Raw genomic sequence first — 22,687 nt, 5'->3', positions numbered from 1 at the left:
ATAATTAATTTAATTATTAATTTAAATCCCACTTCTCAGTGGGATTTAATTAAATCCCACTGAGAAGTGCTACTGGCTAATAAACCTATGACTATTTGGAGTAGTGAGTGATTGTCCTTGCATTCTAGTAGTGTTTATCTTTATATTAAAAGAGCCATTCTAACAAAGATTTGCCTGTAAGTGTTTGCATCTGGTATGATTGATCTTATAAAAATGTTTTATGCATGTTAATTGCCACTTCACTAGCCAAAAGTTGTTGTTTATGGAGAGCAATTAAGTGAAAGATGTTGAGAGATAAAGTAGTATAGTTTATTATTATTTTTGTCTTCTGTGCAATTTTTCTGCTTTGTTTCAAAATCCAAAGAAATGTTTCTCTACGTTGCCATTATCCTTATAGAAATTAGGTTCTTTTTTGTCTCATGTTTAATTGTTACAGAAAATGGTTTCTTGCTCGATTATAATTGATGTGAAATTGTTTCTTGTCCTGATTATTATACCTCTAATTACATTATTTATTTGAAATATGAATATAGTCATATGCATAAATCTGTATGCTTAGTTGTTTTATAAATTTAAGAATGGATGTGACTGATAGTTGTTTACTTAAAATAAACAATTTTTTTTAAAGCAGAATAAAAGTTTTCATTGTAAATAACAGGTGTTGAAAACAGTTTTTTAATTAATTTTTCATTAAAAAAAATTACTGGTTTACAAAAGGCAGATTAAAAAAAAAAAAAAAAACAACCCCTAACGTTTTCAGAAAAAGTTTTTGGTCTTTCAGGTAATGTGCCCCTGTAAGACAGAATGAGGCAAAAGCATTTTAACTGCTGCTGGTTTAAGATGCTTTTTTGCTGGGTTTAATAATCTTAGGCAATTCACCAGTGCTATTAAGATAAAGTTCTTCAAAAAAAAAGTACAGAACCACATAAACAACATTTCAGTGCCACTATCTGTATAAATTGAATATAGATTTTTAATATCATAAATTATTAAAATATTTTTTAAAATATAAATAAGCATTTCAGAACAGTCCATATAATTTATTTCAAATGTTTTACTTTAGATAACTGCATGCAAGTGTCTAAACTTATGAATGTTCATGTGAAATGTGATGATCAGCTTCTTGGAGTGAGACAGTTACGCTGTGATTCAAAGATGGGAGAACTTTATAATCTTTTATCGTCTGTGAATTCACCTTATGAATTGTTGTGTCTTACTCTTGGGGTGCCATCATTACATGAAGTTGATAGCTGGCTAGTAAACAAATTTAAGCAGAATATGCCCTCTTCTGGATTTCCATTGTATGACGAGACAAATCACGAATTTGATAAGAAGAAAAGTAAGTATTTAGAGTGGTTATGTGCAAAAAAAAATCAGTTTAAGATAATTATTGTTTAAAGTTATTAGCCTGTGCTTTCATCTTTGCTCCATTTTATTATCCAATTCATCTTAACTCCTTTTTATCTCAAATAATGAATGCTGTTGCATTTAATAGTCAAGGCAGTCTGTCATTTATTTTTTTCTTTTTAATATTAATATGCCTTTAAGTTGCATTTAAACTACTTTTTAAAAAATCTTAATACAGTAGTATGTCGATAATCCCAATTAATTGGGACTGGGGGGTAGTTCAGATTTTTTAACTTGTCAAAAATACCGTTCTGGAGACTAAAAAAAAGGTTCAGTGAGTTTAGAAATAAAAACACCATGTTGTACTTGTATATTTTTATTCATAGGTAACAAAACAAATGGAACTTTCAGCGACAATAACATATGTATAGACCTTTAACAAAAATAATTATTTTTTGCATAACTTTTTGAACTTTGTTTCTTTGCTGCCAGATCTCCTAGTCATTTCAGCAAGAGTAGTTGACTTGGATTGCATTCAGTTTGTTTGTAGATTTCACGTATCATTTAATTTAGTTAATTGGTAAGATAATAAAAATGTAAACTTGTGCTTTATATCTTCATTTTTATAGCCTGTGGATAATATTCATCTGATTTTCGCTCATTTAATAGAATTTAATAGAATCAAAATTCACTCTGCAGACATGATCCCAATAACTGTCGCTAACTGTAATTGTTTTATGGCAAAAGCATAAAAAAAATAAATGCTGGCTCGTTCAAACTGAAGTTTTGAATTATTGATGTTTGGATTTTCAACATTTTGTTTGAATAACAAACTACAGTTTGTTATTCAAACTACAGTTTAGATGCAGTACAAATGTTTATTTTTTTGTATAGTGAATCCTTAATCAATATACAATTAGTCAACTTATGATGTAAGCCCAAGTTACATAACTTCGAACTTAAGTAAATTTTTTTGGTAAAATTGTAAGTAAACATACTTTCTGTATAATTTTTAAGAGTGAAGTCGGTTGAAGGAACAATAAGTACAAGTTTTTATTTTCATTCCCATACAAACTATATTGGATAATAACCTGTGGCGTAAGTAGAATCTAGGTAAATAACTAGAGTTAACATTTCATTTTCTGCTTTAAAAATTCTGAAGTAATATTCAACAATGTATTTGAGATAGGTGAACTACATCAAAGCATTTCAGAGAAACCCCCACAACATTCCAACCACGTGAACTGTGTCCCATTGACTATTTCTTCAGATAATTACACTCTAGTCCTTCGTCTCTACATCCTTTCCTTCCTTTCTGGATTATAGAGTCAGTTCAGTTTTGTTTGAGAGCGAAGTGGGAGCTTTTGTTTGCATTTTGTATGTAATATTTGTCACACATGTTTGGTTATTGTGGTGAAGTTGAAAATCGCATTGTCTTACTATTTTGAACAACTTCACATTAAACTATCATCGTGTAGTGCACGCTTCATTCCCATTTCATAAGGTGTGACAGCATCTCTTAACTTGACCCTTGTGAAGCTCTTTACAGAAAATTGTTTTGACTGTTATCATGGTGCCAGCTAAGATAAGTGACTGCGGTACTAGTAAATCTACCAAGAAAAGGAACGCAATCAATTTGGATCAGAAAATTAAAATAATAAGGATGTATTTAATAATAAGGATGAAAATGATCAAATATTAATAAGTATCGTGCAGAATTCAGATTTGTCAATGTCGATGGTGAACACAATAATAAAGGACAAAGACAGAACACATGAAGTGGTGAAGGTATCGGCACCAATGAAGTCAACTATAATAACCAAGGCTAGAACAGGACTAATAAGAGAGATGGAAAAGGTACTTTTTTTGTGGATGGAAGACCAGATCCCCTTAAGCCTCCACCTCATCAAAGCAAAGGTTCGTGCCACATTTGAGGATCTTAAGAATCAGAGCGATTATACTGAAACCACTTTTTTTGTGAGTCATAGTTATTTTGATAGCTTCTTTAAGAGAAGCAGATATAATGTTGCCATAAGTGGTGAAGCAACAAGCATAGATGGTGCGGCTACTGAAAAATTCAAGGACAGAGTGAATGAGCATTAGCAAGGGCATATGATGCAAAAAAGCAAGCTTATGTAGCATCAGCCAAAAAAAAAAAAACCTTTATTTCACCCATCCCCTCGCTCCAAATGTTTGTCAAGTTCTGCCTTGAATCAATTTAAGCTATCAACTTCTACAATGACAGATGGAAGTTTGTTCCAGCAATCAACCACCCGCTGGCTAAAGGCAAACTTCCGCACATCTATCCTACAACCGTCTTTCCTCAATTTGAATTTATGCCCTCTCAGGCGATTATTCTGAGCAAGAGGAAGAATTCCATCTGCATTGAGCATGCTCAAACCATTCAAGGCTTTATACACCTCAATCAGATCACCTCGCAGGTGCCTAGTCTCCAGACACTGTAATTTACAAAACTTAAGCCTTTCTTCGTGAGAGCAACCCTTTGTTCCATTCACTAATCTTGTTGTCCTTCTCTATACTCGTTCCAACAGCTCTACATCCTTCTTAAAATGAGGCCTCCAGACCTGTATACAGTACTCAAGGTGTGACCTGACCATTGCCTTATACGAGAGGATAATCACCTCCTTATCCCTGCTAGAAAAATTCCTGTATATCATTGACAAAACATGATGAGCTTACTCTTGCAGACCATCTGTACTGCTCAGAAAACTTCATATCTGCCTGCACAATTACCCCAGGTCCTTTTCATTCTTTATCACTGTCAGTGCGGTACCACAGAGTTGATACGTTACTCTGGGATTACTGCTTCCCATATGTAGTACTTTACATTTGTCAATGTTAAAATTCATTTGCCACCTCTCGGCCCATGTGCTCAACTTTTCTAGATCCTGTTGCAGCAGTTTAGTGTCATTAATAACCCTTCCAACCTTCGTATCGTCTGCAAACTTGGACATTAAGCTTGATATACCATCATCAGTATCATTTATAAATACAGAAAACAACAATGGATCCAACACTGAACCCTGAGGGACTCCGCAAATAACATTAGTCCAAGAAGAGCAGTGTCCATCGATTACCACTCTGTCTTCTCCCACTCAACCATCCCTTTATCCCTAGCAGCAATTTGCCTCCAGTGCCACATTACTTCAATTTGTTTAGCAGTCTTCCATGTGCAGCAGTATCAATGGCCTTTCTAAGATCCAAATATATGATATTAAAGTTATTCTTTGCATCCAGTTCCTTTGTGACTACATCATAGTATCCAATCAAATTAGTCAGACAAGATTTCCCCTTAACAAACCTATGCTGTGTCTGAGTTATAACTGAAGTCTTGTCTAGATGATCCTGCAATGCTTCTTTAACCAGTGCCTCTATTAATTTTCCTGGAACAGAAGTTAAACTAACAGGTCTGTAATTACCTGTGTCTCCCTTTGATCCTCCTTTTTGGATCGGAGTCACATTTGCAAATCTCCAGTCCATGGGTTACCTCCCCTGAGTCCAGGGAAGCTCTCATAATTATGGCTAAGGGTTTGCCTACTTCCTTTGCCAGGTGCCTCTATAGCCAGGTGGGCAGGAGCAGCAGTGTGTAGCATACGCTTCTTGATTAGACTGGGGTTCGAACCTGTGCCCACCAAATACGGAGGATGTGGAAAGGTCAGGGAATGACCACCGCATATCCCCGGAGCAATATGGCCTTAGTTGCTAATGCTCCTAAAAACCAAATAACAACTTCCTTTGCTGCCTCCTTTAATATAAACTGGATAGATTCCATCCACCCCAGGTGCCTTTCTGATGTTTATCTTCAACAATTTCTCCTCCACTTTGCTCTCAGTTATTACAAAATCATCTAGCTCACCTCTGGCATTCTCCTTCCTGAATAACTCCTCATGTGTGAATGTAGATGCAAAATATTCATTCAGGCCATTAGCTACCTGATCAGGATCATCAACAGTTGAACTATCGATATCAAGTGGACTAATCTGATTCATCTCCCTCCCTCTACAGTCCACATAAGTAAAGAACTCTTTACTGTCCTTTTTTGCATCCTTTGCCAAAGACTTCTCGTATCTGACTTCACCTGCCCAACCTTCTTTGTAACTTGGTTACAGACCAGCTTATATCTATCATAGGCTTCTGTGTCGCATGTTAATCTATATGTATTCCATGCATTTTCTTCTCTGTCACTTGTCTAATCAGTCCATCTGACATCCTTTTAGGCCTAAGTCTTGAACAATATTTCTTTGTTGGTATGAAAAGTCTAGTAGCTTCTAAGATTAATTCTTTGAATGTTTCCCATTTTGAATTTGCTGTTGGTAACATCATCAGTTGGTCCCACCGTATAGAATTTAAATACTGTCACAGACCACCGTAGTCACCTTTACAAAAGCAAAAACTCTTCCCTTACCCTTGATGGTAGTTACATCTTTGAGTAAATCCCACTTCAGCATGGCCCCAAGTGCCAAGCAATAGTGACCTAGCAATTTTTTGTGCCTTATATAGTGAGTGCTCTTACTCAGCGAATAAGTTATTTATTTTAGTTTCTTTTCTTCCTGCTTTACTCAAGTGATTCTTTACTTAAAAGCTTTCAAGTAAGAATCCAGAAAAGAAATTCACCTTTCTTTCCTTATACATATATATTTATTTAATTCATACTAACCCAACTAACTTCCTCAACTGCTTGGTCACTGGTGGCACAGCTCCTGCCTCCACGTGGCAGGGCCAGTAACCTGGGAGAAGAAAGTTACTCTCCCAGAGCTAAAAGGAGCAAAGATGGACTTAAATAATTTTCCTCCTTTGGAGCCATCAAGGTCAGAAATGTCCAATGAAAATGACTCAAACCAACCTAAAAGACTTTGAATAGAAGTAGAGTGTCATAACCTCCTTAACTTTATGGTGATACACTCTGTCTGCTCAGCCGGTGGGTAAGCTATCACCATTTATGATTCAAAAATATTTAGAATCAATTGCAGGATCGCCAAAAATGGTGAAGAGACTACAATCAGGAGACTTCCTGGTTTACAGACATTCTGAGTGGCTATTAAAGACAAACATTTGGTGGGTTGTCAGTATCTGTTACTCCCCACAATACTTTAAATTCATTGAAAGGCATCATCACAGAGTGGGACCTACTTTCAGTGTCTGAGGAGGAATTAGTCCACAAACTTAGTAATCAGAAGGTAATCAGTGGCAAGCGCATAATGATTAAAAAAGATGGAAATCTCGTACCAACTCGAATCATCATTTTAACCTTCAACACTCCTGATTTTCCATCCACTGTAAAAGCTGGCTATTTAACTGCCAGATTCGACCGTACATCCTGAATCCTCTTCGCTGTTTTAAATGTCAGAAATATGGCCATTCTCAGCAGGCATGTAGAGGTGATACCATCTGTCCTATATGTGGCTCTAAAGACCATACACAAGCAGATTGCTCAGCCTCAACCCCCATGTGTCCCAACTGCAAAGGAAGTAATCTTGCGTTTTCTAAATCATGCGATATGTTGAAAACTGGAAAGAAAATTCAGAGATACAAAATAGAACATAAAGTAACATCCTGAAGCACGCAGACAAATTATGTCAACCATGCCCAGTCAATCTTATGCATCTCGCACCCGAAGCTATATTTTAACTGCAGCTCAAACAGATGTGTCAATACCACCAAACACCTCTTTGGCAAATTGGATTAAAGAAACCTTATCAGCCTCCAGAAAAGATACTCCAAAACCTAAAACCAGTTAAGCCACAAACACCCCAATTAGTATCCCAATTGATACTCCAATAGTCTCGCAGGACACTGAAAGAATGAAAACTACTAAAGATTGTAAGAAAGCTGAACCTGAAACAAACAGTATGGAAGTGGATGTATGCCCCGATTATGAGGAACCCATCCTAGAATTGCATGCCAATGACACTATGGATACTGATCGCCCCACATTCCCAAAAAAAGACTGGAAAAAATGGTCCACATCCAAAAAAATAGCCAGATGAATCATCCTCAAATAAACCTAAATAATGCATAACATCATACAGTAGAATTGGAGAGGACTAAGCAGCCATTCTGATGACTTACAAGATTTAATAGCTCAATTAAACCCCATAGCTGTATGCTTACAGGAAACATTCTTGTCACCCCAAGTTTCGCCAAAATTCTCCAATTATATGATGTATAGACTAGATAGAATCTGTCTCCTGCGCGTGGAGGAGTAGCCATTCTGGTTAATTCTAATGTGCCATCCAAGCCGATCCAGTTAATAACAAATCTAGACGTTGTGGCTACTCGTATTGCAGTTGGTACATCAGTTACTCTTGTTACCGTTTATATTCCACCATCTCTACCTCCTTCCCATTCAGAACTTGACAATCTCATTACACAACTATCAACTCCAATTTGTCTTTTCGGTGACTTTAATGGACACCATCCATTGTGGAGGTCCGCTACAATGGACAGAATAGAGGCAAATTAATTGAAGAATTTATGAATAATAGTGATCTTAATTTACTAAACACTGGATTTCCTACTTACATCCACCTACCTACAGGATCTACTTCTGCAGTTGACTTGTCAGTTTGCTCTCCATTCATCTTTCCAATCCTGACATGGTCAGTTTTATCCGATCCATTTAAAAGTGACCACTTTCCAATTATTTGCTCAATACAAACAGCGGTAACTCACAATCTTAACCAACGATCCAATTGGGAGTTTAGTAAGGTGAACTGGGATGGCTATTCTGCCCAAATGCTAATTGCTTATAAAAGGCTTAAAGCAAAAGCAAGGCAAATTAGAAGGAAAGCAAAACGTGATTCGTGGATTGCTTTTGCATTAACCATCACAAAAGACACTGACGAACGGATCATCTGGAGAAGGATACAGGCGCTAAATGGAAAATTTGTTTGGCTACCCTCTCCCATACTTCACTGGAAAGGAAAAGACATGTCTACATCTGAAGAAGTTGCCAATGCATTAGCACAATCTTTTGCGACCAGCTCTGCAAGCTCCTTCCAGAGCATTAAAGATCGTGCAGAACGGTTTCAAATTAACTTCTCAATGTGCCACTCCTTTCCATACAACCAACCCTTTTACATTAATAGAACTGAAAGAATCATTAAATAGATCTTACAACAGTGCTTTAGGGCCAGATGGTGTTCATTACATTATGCTAAAGCATTTACATGAAGAGGACTTGTGTACCCTGTTAGTTTTCTACAATCAGATCTTCTCTGAAAATGTCTATCCTTCGTCCTGGTGCCATTCGTTCATTATCGCCATACCAAAACCAGGCAAAGATCCTACCCTGGTTCAAAATTATAGGCCAATATCTCTTACCAGCTGCGTAGGGAAAATTTTCGACAGGATTATTCATACAAGACTTACTTACATCCTGGAGTCACAGAATCTCCTTCCAGACCATCAGTATGAATTTCGGAAGAACAGATCAACGCTAGACTTGCTTATTAAAGCTGAATCTCATATTTGCAATGCCTTTATCATGAGACATCTAGTCATGGTCAACTTAGATCTTGAAAAGGCATTCGACATGACTTGGCGTCATGGTATTATAATGGATCTTTACTATCTAGGTCTAAGGGGACAGTTGCCTGAATTAATTCAAAATTTCATGCAACTTCAGTATTTTCAGGTCCGATATAAAAACGCACTCTCTACATCTCGCATTCAAGAGGAAGGTTTACCACAGGGTTCGATACTTAGTACAACACTATTCGCAATTAGAGTTTGCAATATGACACGGAACATCCCAAAAACCGTTGAAACTTACATGTATGCAGACGATCTTACCATTTCCTGTCAGTCCAAAAGTATGAACACCATTGAATGGCAGCACCAACTAGGCATAAACAAAATAGAATCCTGGACTTCACGGAATGGTTATCGACTGTCAGAAAATAAATGCACTACTACTCACTTCTGCAAGTTACAGGCTCTCCATCCTGATCCTGAACTAGAAATAAACAAAACTCCAATCCCACTTGTTAATACCGTTAGATTTCTTGGACTGACATTGGACAGCAAGCTAAACTTCCAAGCTCATGTCACTCATTTAAGAACTACTTGTCTAAAGCATATGAATATACTTCAATCAGTCTCGTCCAAGTCATGGAGAGCCGATTGGTATACCTTACACACCCGTACAAATCGCTAATCCGTTCACGCCTGGATTACGGTTCTTCTTTATATGACTCTGCTAGGCTAAGCACATTAGAATGGCTGAACGTCATACAGCACGGTGCTGTGAGGACAGCCTTAGGAGCTTTCAGTACTTCTCCGATCCAAAGTCTTTATATTGAAGCGCATGATCTCCCATTACACCTGCGTAGAAAAACACTACTGCTCCAATATGCTGTTAAGATCCAGAATCTCCCATCACACCCCAGTTGGGAGTATCTCTATAATACTCAGAATTGTTCTATGAGAGCAATCCAAATGAAAATAGACCTACTTCACTCAAGATTAAAGAGCTTGTTCAGAGTTGGAATGTCAATTTAAATGAAAATTTTCAGGACACAATTGCACCTGTTCCACCTTCGACTTATGTGTCTGTCTCTCACGATGCGCACTTTCTCCAGTGGGGGAAAAATATTATACCACCCTGCAATATCAGACAGTTACACTCAGTTCTTGCTACTATGAACAACCATGCCTATAAAATTTATACAGATGGTTCCAAAACTGACAAAATGGTAGCTGCTGCTGCAGTTTTTCCTTCATGTACGATTTCAGCCACACTACCGCTAGCTTGCAGTGTCTTCACAGCTGAATTATATGCCATTAAGTTAGTGCTTAGTAAGGTTATTGAACTTTCCATCTCACCTGCCATAATTTACACTGACTCCCTCAGTGCTGTCTCTGCCATAAAGAAGTTCTCATATTCTCATCCTATCTTGAAACAGATTCATTCCCAGCTCTGTTGCACTGTGTCCAATCATCGATCAGTTTTTGCTGGATCCCTGGCCATTCTTGCATTCCTGGAAATGAAAGTGCCAACTTTGCTGCTAAACATCCTCAACTCTCTTTCTCACAACACCCTCAGGTTCCTTACAGCGACTATAAGTCTGTCATTCGTAAAGCGTGCTACAATAAATGGTCACAGATCTGGAAAGGTAACATCAACAATTAACTTTACCAGATAAAAGAAGATCCAAAGCTGTGGCTCTCTAGCTTCTGACAAAACAGACGAGAAGTGGTATTGGCAAAGCTCAGAATTGGGCACACTCACCATACCCATCTCTTCCTGCTAGTGGGAGAAAACCCACCTCAGTGCTCATCCTGTCAGATGCAACTTACGGTTTGTTGTTTTCTGGTTGAGTGTCCCTTATATTCGACCATTTGATCAAACACTTTCCAGTCACTCCTAACGTTGAACAGCTCATCTAATTTGTCTCATATATTAGGAAATGAAGCCGATATACAAGAACGTTTCATGTATTTAAAACATATATTGGCCTGTACAGGAGCATATAATTTAACATCTCTAATGATATGTTGCCTGTAAATAAACTGAACAGACACAATTTGGCCTCGTAGCCCTTGTGTCGTTAATCCCAATAACAACAACCGCTTCAGCACACTGTGATCACTGCCACCTAGTGGTTCCTTTATCTGCAGATTCTTGATGCATGAAAAATCGCTACTGATAATCAGATCAAGAGTATTATTCCCTCTAGTTGCCTTCCGAACATGGTGCTGTAGAAAACAATCATACAATAAATCCACAAAAGCCATGTGTGTCCAACAAACCCACAAATTCCAGTCTATCTCTGGGAAAATAAAATCGCCCATTATAAGACATTCTGATTTACTGGCCCATTCCATTTCTCTGCACAATTGTTCATCAGATTCATTTGGCCTATAACACACACACCTACTCGTTTTTCCTTTCCCAGTGCTTATGTCACACCAAACAGACTCAACATTGCATTGTCCACCAACATCGATTGAGTGCACTTCCTTAGATTTTGTGTTTCTTAACAAACAGCATAACCCCTCTCTTTCTGTCCTGTCTATCCTTTCTGTACACATTGTACTCCCCAAATACCAGTTCTGCACTGCTTATGTCTGTGCGACACCACGTCTCTGATATCCCAACAATATCTGCCTTTGATGTCTTGACTAGTACTTCAAGCTCGTGAAATTTGCTAACTATACTCTTAGAATTGGTGTACATGCAAGTATGCATGCATGCACCTGCTTCCACTCCTAGCCACCCCAACACAGCCCATGTATTTACTTGTTCCACCATGACTCCCAGCAGTCCTGGAAATCTCAATTGCCTTGCTTTCCAGGCAGCTTCAATTGCATTTCAATAGAAGTAGTGCAAGAATCACTTTTACCTCTGCCAGCAGCCACTGTTAATCTATTAGTCTGTGTATGTATCCCCCCCCAAGCTAGTAGCTTTCTGCCCCATCCAACTCTGCCTCGATACCATCAGTAAATATTCCAGCACCCCCTCTACTTAAGTGCATCCCATTCCTGCAGAAGCACTCTCTCCTGCCAACAAGCACAGACCAGGCTGAGAAAAATTCTACCCCCTGAGCCCTGCACAATCTCTCCAGGGCTGAACCAATCGACAAGGCTGTCATCATATACTCCCTCCTATTGTGTCAACAGAATTGCAGACACTTTCAAATTCAACCCTAACTCACGGCTTTTTTTCAGCATTGACCTGTACTTAAGTAATTCCGCCAGTCTCCTACTCTCAACATCACCAGTGCCAATGTGTACAACAGTATCACCCCCTGCACCCCCAAAAGATGGCATCCGCTCCACAACGCCATCAACCTTTGCCCCTGGCAGACATACCCTGGTCCTGTTCCATCCATCCTTTTTGCACAATATGTTCCCCATTTCCCTGATATTAGTCACCTACAACAATTAGTTCCTTTGGGACCAGTGCATTCTGCCTTTGGGGTTTGCCGCTGTGTTGCTTGATGTTCAAGTGCAAGCTCTGGTATTGATGTGGGCAGCTGAGAGTTTGATGGGCCCCTCAATTTAAATCCTAAGGCATCCACCCTGTCCTTTTGTTATTTGTTTTTTTTTTTTGGAGCATTAGCAACTAAGGCCCATATTGCTCTGAGAATATGCGGTGGTCATTCCCTGACCTTTCTGCATCCTCTGTATTTGGTGGTGACTGGCTCGTACCCCGGTCTAATCAAGAAGCATGTGTTACACCCTGTCCTTCAAGCTCTCATATAAGCCCATAACAATGCTGAGTTGGCACCTGATTTCCTTACATTGCACACAAAGACATTCCCCTTGGAAATATGTCCTGTTCCTGATTGCTCCACAAGCCTCAAACAAGCAGTGCATTTCAATAGACTGTGATTCAGAGGACAGCTGCCCCCCCTCAGTTCTCCCCTGAGCCACAGCACTTCCATTAGTTTGAGCCTTTTGCTTTGCTACTCTGGTCTGAGTCATGATTTCTATTCAGGTTCAATAAAATTCTAATACAAAATATAACCCTAAACTTATATCCCAATGCAGTTATAACACTATATGTATTTCAGTATCGAATGTTATCTCCGAGTTACGTTATATGACTTTCTTATCCCCTGTCAACTTATATGTATTAATTTATGATATTATGTTTGTAATAACTAGGTTGCTATATTTATTTAGTTAAAAAAATACAATTCAATTGACAATGAAATTCAATAAGATTAATAAATTTTACTGATTAATTGATACTACTATACTTGTTATCTAGTTTTCCCTTAAACCTTACGCTATCTAGTTCGGTGCACACATATCGTATTACAATGGCGGCAAGTTAAGAACGGTTAATCTATGGACACAAGGTATTATTTTCTTTCCAAATCGTGCTATCTAAATTCAAAATAAACCACAGAGCTTGACTAGGTCTATAAGCTACTTATAGAAAATAATTTAATCTAACAGTTAAGTCAAAGTGGCTAAGTATAATTAAAAACTTTGCTTTTGCGGGAGCTGCAAAATCTGTTCAACATGTGGATTTGATACCCTTACCGATACTAAATAATAACCTACAAAATCTCTATCTAAATTCAAATTAAACTCAAGTATTGTTACTAGGAATATAAAGCAACTCTAAAAAATAAATTAATATGCCAATTTAAGTCAATAAAAAAGCAAAACTTCTATTTGCTGGAGCCCATAAAAACTTTGCCTGTTCATGTGTACTCTTGCACCCAGATTAATAGAAGGGTTGGTTTTTGCAGCAACAAATATTTAATGTGGATGAGACTAACCTTTCTTGGGGGGGGGGGAATGCTAGTAGGACTTCAGTTTCCATTGAAGAAAAGCCAGTGTCTGGATTTAAAGCTGCCAAAAACTGTAGCACTCCTAGTGGGGGGGGATAAATCAAAGGCCTGGGCGACAATAACCATGTTTGAAGAATGGTTTCTAAATGTTTATCCCTGAAGTTGAAAAATATTGCTTACATATGTCGTGCCTTTTAAGATATTAATGCTTCTTGACAGTGCTCCCGGTCATCCTAAATATCTAGATGATCTGCATGACAAAGTCACAGTGCTATACTTCTCTCCAAAAACAACAGCTTTGATTCAAACAATGGATCAGGGAGTTATCCAGGCATTCAAAGCTTTATACATACAGACAACGTTTTCTGAAGCTGTAAATGCAACAGAGCAAGGTAAGATGGATCTGCGGCAATTTTGGAAGACATTTAGTATCCTTAATGGAATACACAACATTTCAAGGCCTGGAATGATGTGACAACAACTTGTGAGTGGAGTTTGGAAAAAACTTCTAAAACATTGCAAAATTAACAATGAAGGCTTCAACAAAGATGAGCTGATGTGTTACCAAAGAAATTGTAAACTTAGCCCAGGAGTTGCAGCTTGTCTTGGAGGATGAAGATGTAGACAAGCTTGTGGATGAAGAAGGGAAGATTTAAAACAGAAGACCTAGCTCAGTTGAATGTGCAAAGAGTTGAGGAGAAAGGGAGAGCCGAACCTGTTGAGGAATTGCAGCAACCCAAGAAGCAGTTCAAATTAAAGGAAATGGCAGAAGCGTTTCATAAAAATCAGGAAGGTCTCTCTGTTTGATGGAGTGCACGTAAACACTGAATGTTTCTTGAAAATAGAAAGAAAAGTTCAAGGTTAACTTATCGACTTATTGCAATATTTATGAAGAGATAAAAAAGCTTACAAAACAGGAAGATCGAAGAGTTCATATCACGTACTACCTCCCTGACTTCTACTCAGCCTGTCTTATTAATGCTTCAGGTTTGTTTTAAGTTTCCTTCAGTTAATCGCCTGAAGTGTATTGACATTGATTTATTGTGTAGTTTAGACCAATTTTCTTAAGTATATACACTTTGATTTTTGATTCCTTTAGTGGCCCATATAAAGCCTACACGACATATGAAATACATACAGTATCAGTTTTTAAAGTACAATAACATGCATTTTTTTTTCCTTATGTGTTTTTTTCCTATGTGCCACTCTGGCCACTTACACAGATAAAATTTTTAATTGAACTAATTAAAATATATAACTATTTTTCTTCATTCTTCTGAGGATATTATGTGGTTTTTGTAACTTTGGCATATCAGGCATATAGTAGCAATGTTTCATTAGTCATTCCCGAGTTACATAAAAATAGACTTATGTAATAAGTCTTGGAATGCATGTCAGAGAAAGACTGTACTGAGAAAGGTAGATATTGTATATAAAAATATTTTTGTTTTATACATTAGTTTGTTGATGTGTGAGCACATTTAGAGCATATTCTGTCAGTTTCAGTTTATTTACATGTGACCTAGCAGTGAACTAAACAATAATTTATATTGTTTAGGTGAGGAAGAATTGCCAACTATGCTCCACTTTGCTGCTCGCTATGGACTTCGTGAGCTAACATCACAAATACTTCAGTGTCCAGGAGCAGGTTATGCATGTCGATTAAGAAATGCGAGAGGACTCATTCCAGCACAGTTAGCTAATCATTCAGGTCACAATGACATTGCTGGAACGTTAGAAGATTTTCAGGTGTTTGTTATACTATACCTTTGTTGATGTGAAAATAAATGTCACGATCTGTTAAGAATATGATTAAATTATTAGAAAACCTAACATTAATCATCTTTTTTTTTTATAATTCGGGAGTAAAACTAAAAATTAAATATATATTTAATATAAAATATTGCTGTAAAATGTAGTAGTCCCCTTAAAGTAATCTAAAATGCAGATCTGAAATTTACATTAAATTTTTTTATAAACAACAAAAGAGGAAAGAAAAGAAAAAAAAAGGACGTTACAGGCAGGATTTCTCAGCTTACAAGACAATGGCCAGTGGAGAACCTGGAACATTAATTTGTTAATTTTTTAATAGGCTCCAACACACATGCATTAGTTGAGACATATGTTGCAAGAAAGCAAGCTTTATACAGCATCAGCAAAAAATAACAAAAAAAAACCTTCCCATTTCACCCGTCCAGTCACTCCAAATGTTTGTCTAGTTCGGCCTTAAATTTATTTAAGTTATCAACTTCCACAACAACAGATGAAAGTCTGTTCCAGCAATCGACTACCTGCTGGCTAAAGGCAAGGCAAACTTCTGCCCATCTATTCTACAACTGTCTTTCCTCAATTTGAATCTATGCTCCCTCAGGTTCTTAGTCTCAGCAAGTGGCAGTATCCTGTCAGCATTGAGCCTGCTCAAACTATTCAAGGCCTTATACACCTCAATCAGATCACCTCGCAGGTGCCTAGTCTCCAGATGCTGCAACTTGCAGAACTTAAACCTTTCTTCGTAGGCACACCCCTTTGTTCCTCTCACCAATCTTGTTGCCCTTCTCTGCACTCGTTCTAGCAACTCTACATCCTTCTTAAAATTACTCCTACAGACCTGTACGCAGTACTCAGTGTGGCTTGACCATTGCCTTATACAAAGGGATAATCACCTTGTCTCTGCCTGCAAAATTCCTATATATCATTGACAAAACTCCATGACCTGCTCTGGCAGCTCGTCTGCTGCTCAGAGAATTTCATATCCGACTGTACAATTACCTCCATGTCTTTTTCATTCTCCACCTCCCTGAGTGTAGTAACACACAGTTAGTACATTTCTCTTGGGTTACTGCTATCCAAATGCAGTACTTTGCATTTGTCAATGTTAAACTTCAGTTGCCACTTCTCAGCCCATCTGCCTAACTTTTCTAGTTCCTGTTGCAGTAGCATACTGTCTTTACTGTCATTAACAACCATGCCAACCTTTGTATCATCTGCAAACTTGGACATTAAGCCTGATATACCTTCATCAGTATCATTGATAAATACACAAAACAATGGGCCCGACAACGAACCCTGGGGGACTTCCTTCACTAATAACTTTAGTCCACATAGAGCAGTTTCCATTTATTACCACTCTGCCATCTCCCACTCAATCATCCCTTTATCCATTGCATCAACTTGCCCTTAATGCCACACTGCTCCAATTTTTACAGCAGTCTTCCATGTGCAACAGTATCAAAAGCTTACTTGAAATCCAAGTATATGATATCAAAATTATTTTTTGCATCCAGTTCCTCTGTGACAACATCATAGTATCTAATCAAATTGGTCAGACAAGACTTCCCTTTAACAAACCTATGCTGTGTCTGAACTATTACTGCAGTCTTGTCTTGGTGATCCTGTATCACCTCTTCAACCAGTGACTCCATTTTTTTCCCCCCTGAACAGAAGTTAAACTAAAAGGTCTGTAATTATTTGTCACCCTTTGCGCCTCCCCCCTTTGAATTGGGGGATACATTTGCACATCTCCAGTCCACAAGGACCTCTCTTAACTCTAAGAATGCTCCTATAATTATGGGAGCATTCTTAGTCAAGGGAGGCTAAAATAGCTTAGCCATTATTATGGCTAAGGTATTTTCCACGACAAACACCTCTTTCAGCATTTCTGACCTCCTAGCAGATATGCAACATGTGATCAATTATTAGTTTCCTCAAACAAATAAAATTGTACAATGCAGTATAAACTTGAATAACATCTATACAGATATAACTATGTATTTAACATAACCATAGTGAGACTCATTATGGCCTTGTTACCCTTGTGCCATAAAGCCTACAAACAAACAAGCTTGAATGACTGTGGTTTAAGCCTGTGCAACTACTCAGTAATGCAATGTTTCTTGTATTCTCTATATCTTGTGAACACTCCTGACCTTGTGCATGTCCTGGAATACAAATAGAAAATATTTAATTGTCAATACTAATTGTTTGGCACATTGTAGGGGAGAGATTGAGATTTTGAATAGGCACAAAAATTGCTACTATCATTAAAATTATTACTTTTATTTAATAATTTATGTAGTATTAACTATGAAGTATTGTTTTTTACTTTCTCTTTTTTTCAGAAAGTTATAGAAGCTCGTCAGAAGAATAATATAGGAAACAAGATGAATAAACAACTGCCAGTTGTTAATGGTATTTTCTAATTTTTTTAAAATTTTTAGTTAAATGTATTCTAAACATTTGAATAGTAACCTTTTGAATATGGTGGTTGCTCCTTTGATAACATAATAGAATGTTTGGTTATTTATGTAACAAATGATTCCTGTGACAGCATAGTGGGGTTATCTCTTGTCACTCATTTGGAGAGGGTCCTGTTGGTAGACTGGAGGAATTATTAAAGGACTCTTATTAATGGCTTCTTAAATTTAGCTTTACATGCTGAAGTAGGAGGAGGATTCCTCTTTGAGCTACTCCAGGTTTTTCAGCTGACAAGCTAACGCTACATATACAAATTTTACCATAAACACACAGTTGTACAGACATAGTACATATCATATCTAGCACCACATGAACTGGCAACAGATGCTCAATTTTACCTAGGTTAAGAAAAAGTTATTTTTTTTATATGTTTGAAAAAACCTACTTACTTAAAAAAAATGAAACTTGTTTTATTTCTTGATTAGCAAACATATTACAAATTTGTTGCCATACTAGTGAAAGAATAAGAATAAAATTGTAAATGGCCTATTGTCGCTCTTGCATCATTTAAAGTAGCACAAAAGAACACAATATTACGAGATGTTCAGCCACAAAATCTATTTTGTCAGAACCCAAACTAAAAAAAACTGTTCCACTTAGTCATTTATTTCCATTGCTGATTAACTTAGTGTTCTCAAAAATCTGCTGAAGAAATGTAGTGAGCTGACACTTCTGTATTGATATATTCTAGCATTCTACCACTACAAAAAAGTAAAGGAAAGCTGGGGGGGAAAAAAAAGCTGAAGAGCTACCTGAAACCCAAGGGGAAAAAAAAATGTACGTTGTAGTCAAGGAGGTATCTGAAAACCTGGTCTTGGAACTCTCATAGAAGAAGAAAAGGACACAGGCCAGCATCCTTTCTTTCCAAAGGATAAACCCAGAACTTGGAAACCAAATCCTTTTGGAAGTCAAATGATCTTTCTACTATACCCAAAATTGGTTAAATTCCTGCATAACATCAAGTTCATCCTATGTGTAGGGCTGTAATCTTAAAAATAGTGAAGTGGTATACTAGAAAACTGCTGGGTATACTATACTGTATGTAATTAACAGACAAATAAGTTGATGAAAATTCATCATACCCATATGCAGTAAATTAATTGAAGTTATTATAGTGGCATTTAATCATGTTGATTATTTCATCTCATATTGTGAATGCCTTCACAATGAGTTGCCTATTTGGCTTTACGTTTGAATAAGTAATGCTTCCCCAATAGAAAAGGCTATTGTTACTTTTTCTTAGTGGGAACCAATGAAGGACCAAATAGCCCTGAAACAGTCATCTGAGTGATGGTATCCACTAAGAATAAGTATTAATAGTCTTCTCTGTTGGGGAAGCATTACTTAGCAGCAGGGAAATATAACCGAATAAGCAACTTGTTATGAAGACGTTCACAATATGAGATGTAAGGAAATTATGCCACTATAATATCGGTTAATTTACTGTATATAGACATGATGCTTTTAGACTAACTTATATATCTATAAATTTTCCTACAGTGAGGATTTTGCCATGAATTTTTATTAAGTATTAACCCCTTCCCAGAACATTTTTTTTTTTTTTTTTTCCGAAAAATGTGCCATAATGGATAGACTTTTTCTTCTTTTTTTTTTTTTTTTTACAGATTAAAAGTATACATCATGCAAATACTCGTATAGTTTTTTGTATTTTTTATTAATTTTTTCATAGAAAATACATGGGAGTAATTAATCCATTTGGGCTAACCAGAGTTATCTCGTGTATGCCAAAAAGTGTGCAAATTATACAGATTTTTTTAATAAATTAGTGCTTGACCTAAAAGAAAGGGACAGAATGAGTAATACCCGAATTACTTCGGGTATTACTCATTATATAAATAAACTAAAAAAATCAAGTGCAAAAATCTATATTTTGCAAGCGTAACTTATGGGTGTCAGTTCAAGAGGATGCCGAAATATTTTTCGATATTGTTTTTGTGAATTATTTTCGTGGGTTCAGTATTCTGCATATAGGACGGCAAACTATATTTTGCTTACTGGTGGCACAAGAATGCACGCTACTGTTCTCACATTGCTGTACAAAATAAGTAAAACTAAAGCCAGTCTTTTGCTGCCAAGGTGTAAGAAAATTCGGAGACAACTCGGATTTACCTGCCTAATGCAAAATTAGCCAGATAAATGCCAGAGAAAATGTTTCAGTCCTAAATTTGGAGGTATTATTGTTTGCTTCGGGTATTATATCCCGAGATATTTCTCGTGTAGTTCCAAATAACTTTTAAAACTAAAAACGAGATACATCGGGATAATCCATGAAGGGGTTAAACTACTAAAAACCATTTGGTATCTCTCCTTGTGGTCTTAATTTCACAACTGGACTGAGCTGTTATACCATCAGTGTACCTATCCACCCACTGAAAGGAAAGAGCCCTCAAATTGCAGTCTGGGTGGTGGTATCCACTGAGAATAACTAAAAATAGTTTTCTATATAGAGAAAATATTTTCTCTGTTCTAAGTACAACTGAATAGGCAACTTGTTGTGAAGGCATTAACAATGAGATGTAATGAAATTGATGCCACTGTAATAGCTTTTGTTAATTTGTTGCGTACAGACGTGATGCATTTGCACTAATTTATGTCTGTAAATTATCCTGAATTTTTATTATGTATGTATTAATCAAAAGGCAAGGATGTATGCTATTCTGTTGGAAAAGGTGGTAAGTATATGATGTATACCACTATATATCTTTTGCCTTGCTCCTGCAGATAATACAAACCAGTTTGCTTTTGTTTCCAAGAGATGTAGTTCTAGGCTGTATGCCAGCTAAAGGTTTTAATGTGCTAGTGGCTATATTTTGCAAGAAACTGTAAACAGGCTTTTGATTCACTAATTAAAACACACACAGAGACAATATACTCTCAAAGGAGTGTTTGGAGAACAGAGATGATATATTCCAATCATTGACTGCAGTAAACTGTCACCATAGTTAGATGCATTATGGCCTTGCTGTCCTTGTGCCATAAAGCCTACAAACAAACAGCAGTAAACTGATCTACAGCCTACAGAATAGACAAACTACAATACATATCAGTAGGACTGTTTTTCAATAAGAAACTATGAAACTCTGCACGTTCCAAAGCAAAATATTTTAGCATATAAAGTAACCATAAACATTGGATTCTAGTGTCCTTCCCTGGCCATAGTACACTAGAACTCACTGTATCCATAAAGAGTTCTAGCCAATGCATCACTAAAGGACTAACCAACTGCAGTTGGTTAGTTGCACAGAAAGAAAAGTTGAAATAGGTGCAGAAACCACCATCAGTCACATGCCACCACAAAGTTTAATCCATTGTAGAGTGCAGTGAGGATTGAGCCAATTCCTAAGCTATCTCAAAGGTTTTCAATATCATTGATAAATATACAAAACAACAGTGGACCCAACACTGAACCCTGTGGGACTCCACTAATAACATTAGTCCACGAAGAGCAGCACCCATTGATTACCACCCTCTGTCTTCTCCCACTTAACCATCCTTTTATCCATTGTAGCAACTTACCCTTAATACCATTCTGCTCCAATTTGTACAATAGTCTTTCATGTGCAACAGTGTCAAAAGCTTTCCTGAAATCCAAATATATGATATCAAAATTATTTTTTGCATCCAGTTCCTTTGTAATCACATCATAATATCCTATCAAATTTGTCAAGCAAGACTTTCCCTTAACAAACCCACGCTGTGTCTGAATTATTGCTGCAGTCTTGTCTAGATGATCCTGCAATGCATCTTTAACTAGTGACTCCATTATTTTACCCGGAACAGAAGTTAAACTAACTGGTCTGTAAATACTCGTGTCACCCTTCGATCCCCCCTTTGTGAATTGGGGATACATTTGCACATCTCCAGTCCGTGGGAACCTCCCCCGAGTCCAAGGATGCTCTCATAATTATGGCTAAGGGTTTGCTTAGTTGCTTTGCCAGCTCCTTTAATATAACTGGATAGATCCCATCCACCCCAGGTGCTTTTCTTATGTTTAACTTTAATGCTTTGTTTTTCATAAGTGAAAATCTTATTTTTTATTTTGGCAATAAAATGGTATTTTTTTCTTGCAGAACTTCAGAATGCTTCAGAAACTTTTTATGATGTTCCACTTAACTTTCCAGTTCCTGTGGCTTCAAAACATAACTATCAGACAGAGGATGAAGTTGCATCATGTGAATACGTAAAAATGATTGGGCTGAGTTCTGTAGACTCAGGTGGGCTTAAATTAATTACTTGCATACAGTACATTTTTAAAATGAATGGGCTCTTTTTTATAGCAAACTTTAAGGGAATAATTGATAAATTTGTTATTTATTGGTAGTCTTAATAACATTATTTGTTATTCATAAGTAGCTTAATAACAATGTTGTAGGATGTATTTATCTTTGGAAACCTTAATCATTCAAATTCTTTCATCAAAATAAGCTAAATTTTAATTAGCTAGCTGTGGCATAAGAAAAAACTTACAGTATTTCCCCATGTATAAGATGCACCTTTTTTCGAAAAATTTGTGGTCTAAAAATTGGGTGCGTCTTATACAGTGGTTGTAGATTTTTTTTTTTACTTGCATTTCCCGCTTTTTCACGCTTGTTGTCTTTGCGATCATTGTTTCGCACCTGTTACTGGTATATTAGGTTACGTTTTGCCACGTTCTGCCCAGAAATGGCTCAGAAAAGATTTTCGTTCAGTGCTGAATTCAAGTTAAAAGTGATCCAGTTTGCAAAAGTGAATGGAAATCATGCTGCTGAACGTAAGTTTGGTCCTCCTCCAACTGCGAAAACAATCAGAGACTG

At 37.0% G+C, this 22,687-nt stretch overlaps 1 protein-coding gene across 1 annotated transcript in view; it reads left to right on the top strand.

Annotated features, from left to right (window-relative positions):
- Positions 1-22,687, top strand: part of LOC150088162 (uncharacterized) — a 263,728-nt gene that overhangs the window by 113,936 nt on the left and 127,105 nt on the right. Inside the window, exons 4-7 of the mRNA XM_090370052.1 lie at positions 1,064-1,339; positions 15,178-15,368; positions 17,738-17,807; positions 21,965-22,108. Of these exons, the coding sequence (XP_090226178.1) occupies positions 1,064-1,339; positions 15,178-15,368; positions 17,738-17,807; positions 21,965-22,108 (681 nt within the window). The remainder of the gene's footprint in view (positions 1-1,063; positions 1,340-15,177; positions 15,369-17,737; positions 17,808-21,964; positions 22,109-22,687) is intronic.

This window comes from Mastigoproctus giganteus, chromosome 3 (assembly GCF_048544385.1).
Source record: "Mastigoproctus giganteus isolate SK-2022 chromosome 3, ASM4854438v1, whole genome shotgun sequence".
In the NCBI taxonomy this organism is placed as follows: domain Eukaryota; kingdom Metazoa; phylum Arthropoda; class Arachnida; order Uropygi; family Thelyphonidae; genus Mastigoproctus; species Mastigoproctus giganteus.
Note: the sequence above shows the minus strand (reverse complement) of the source record. Positions and strands in the feature narration are given on the sequence as shown.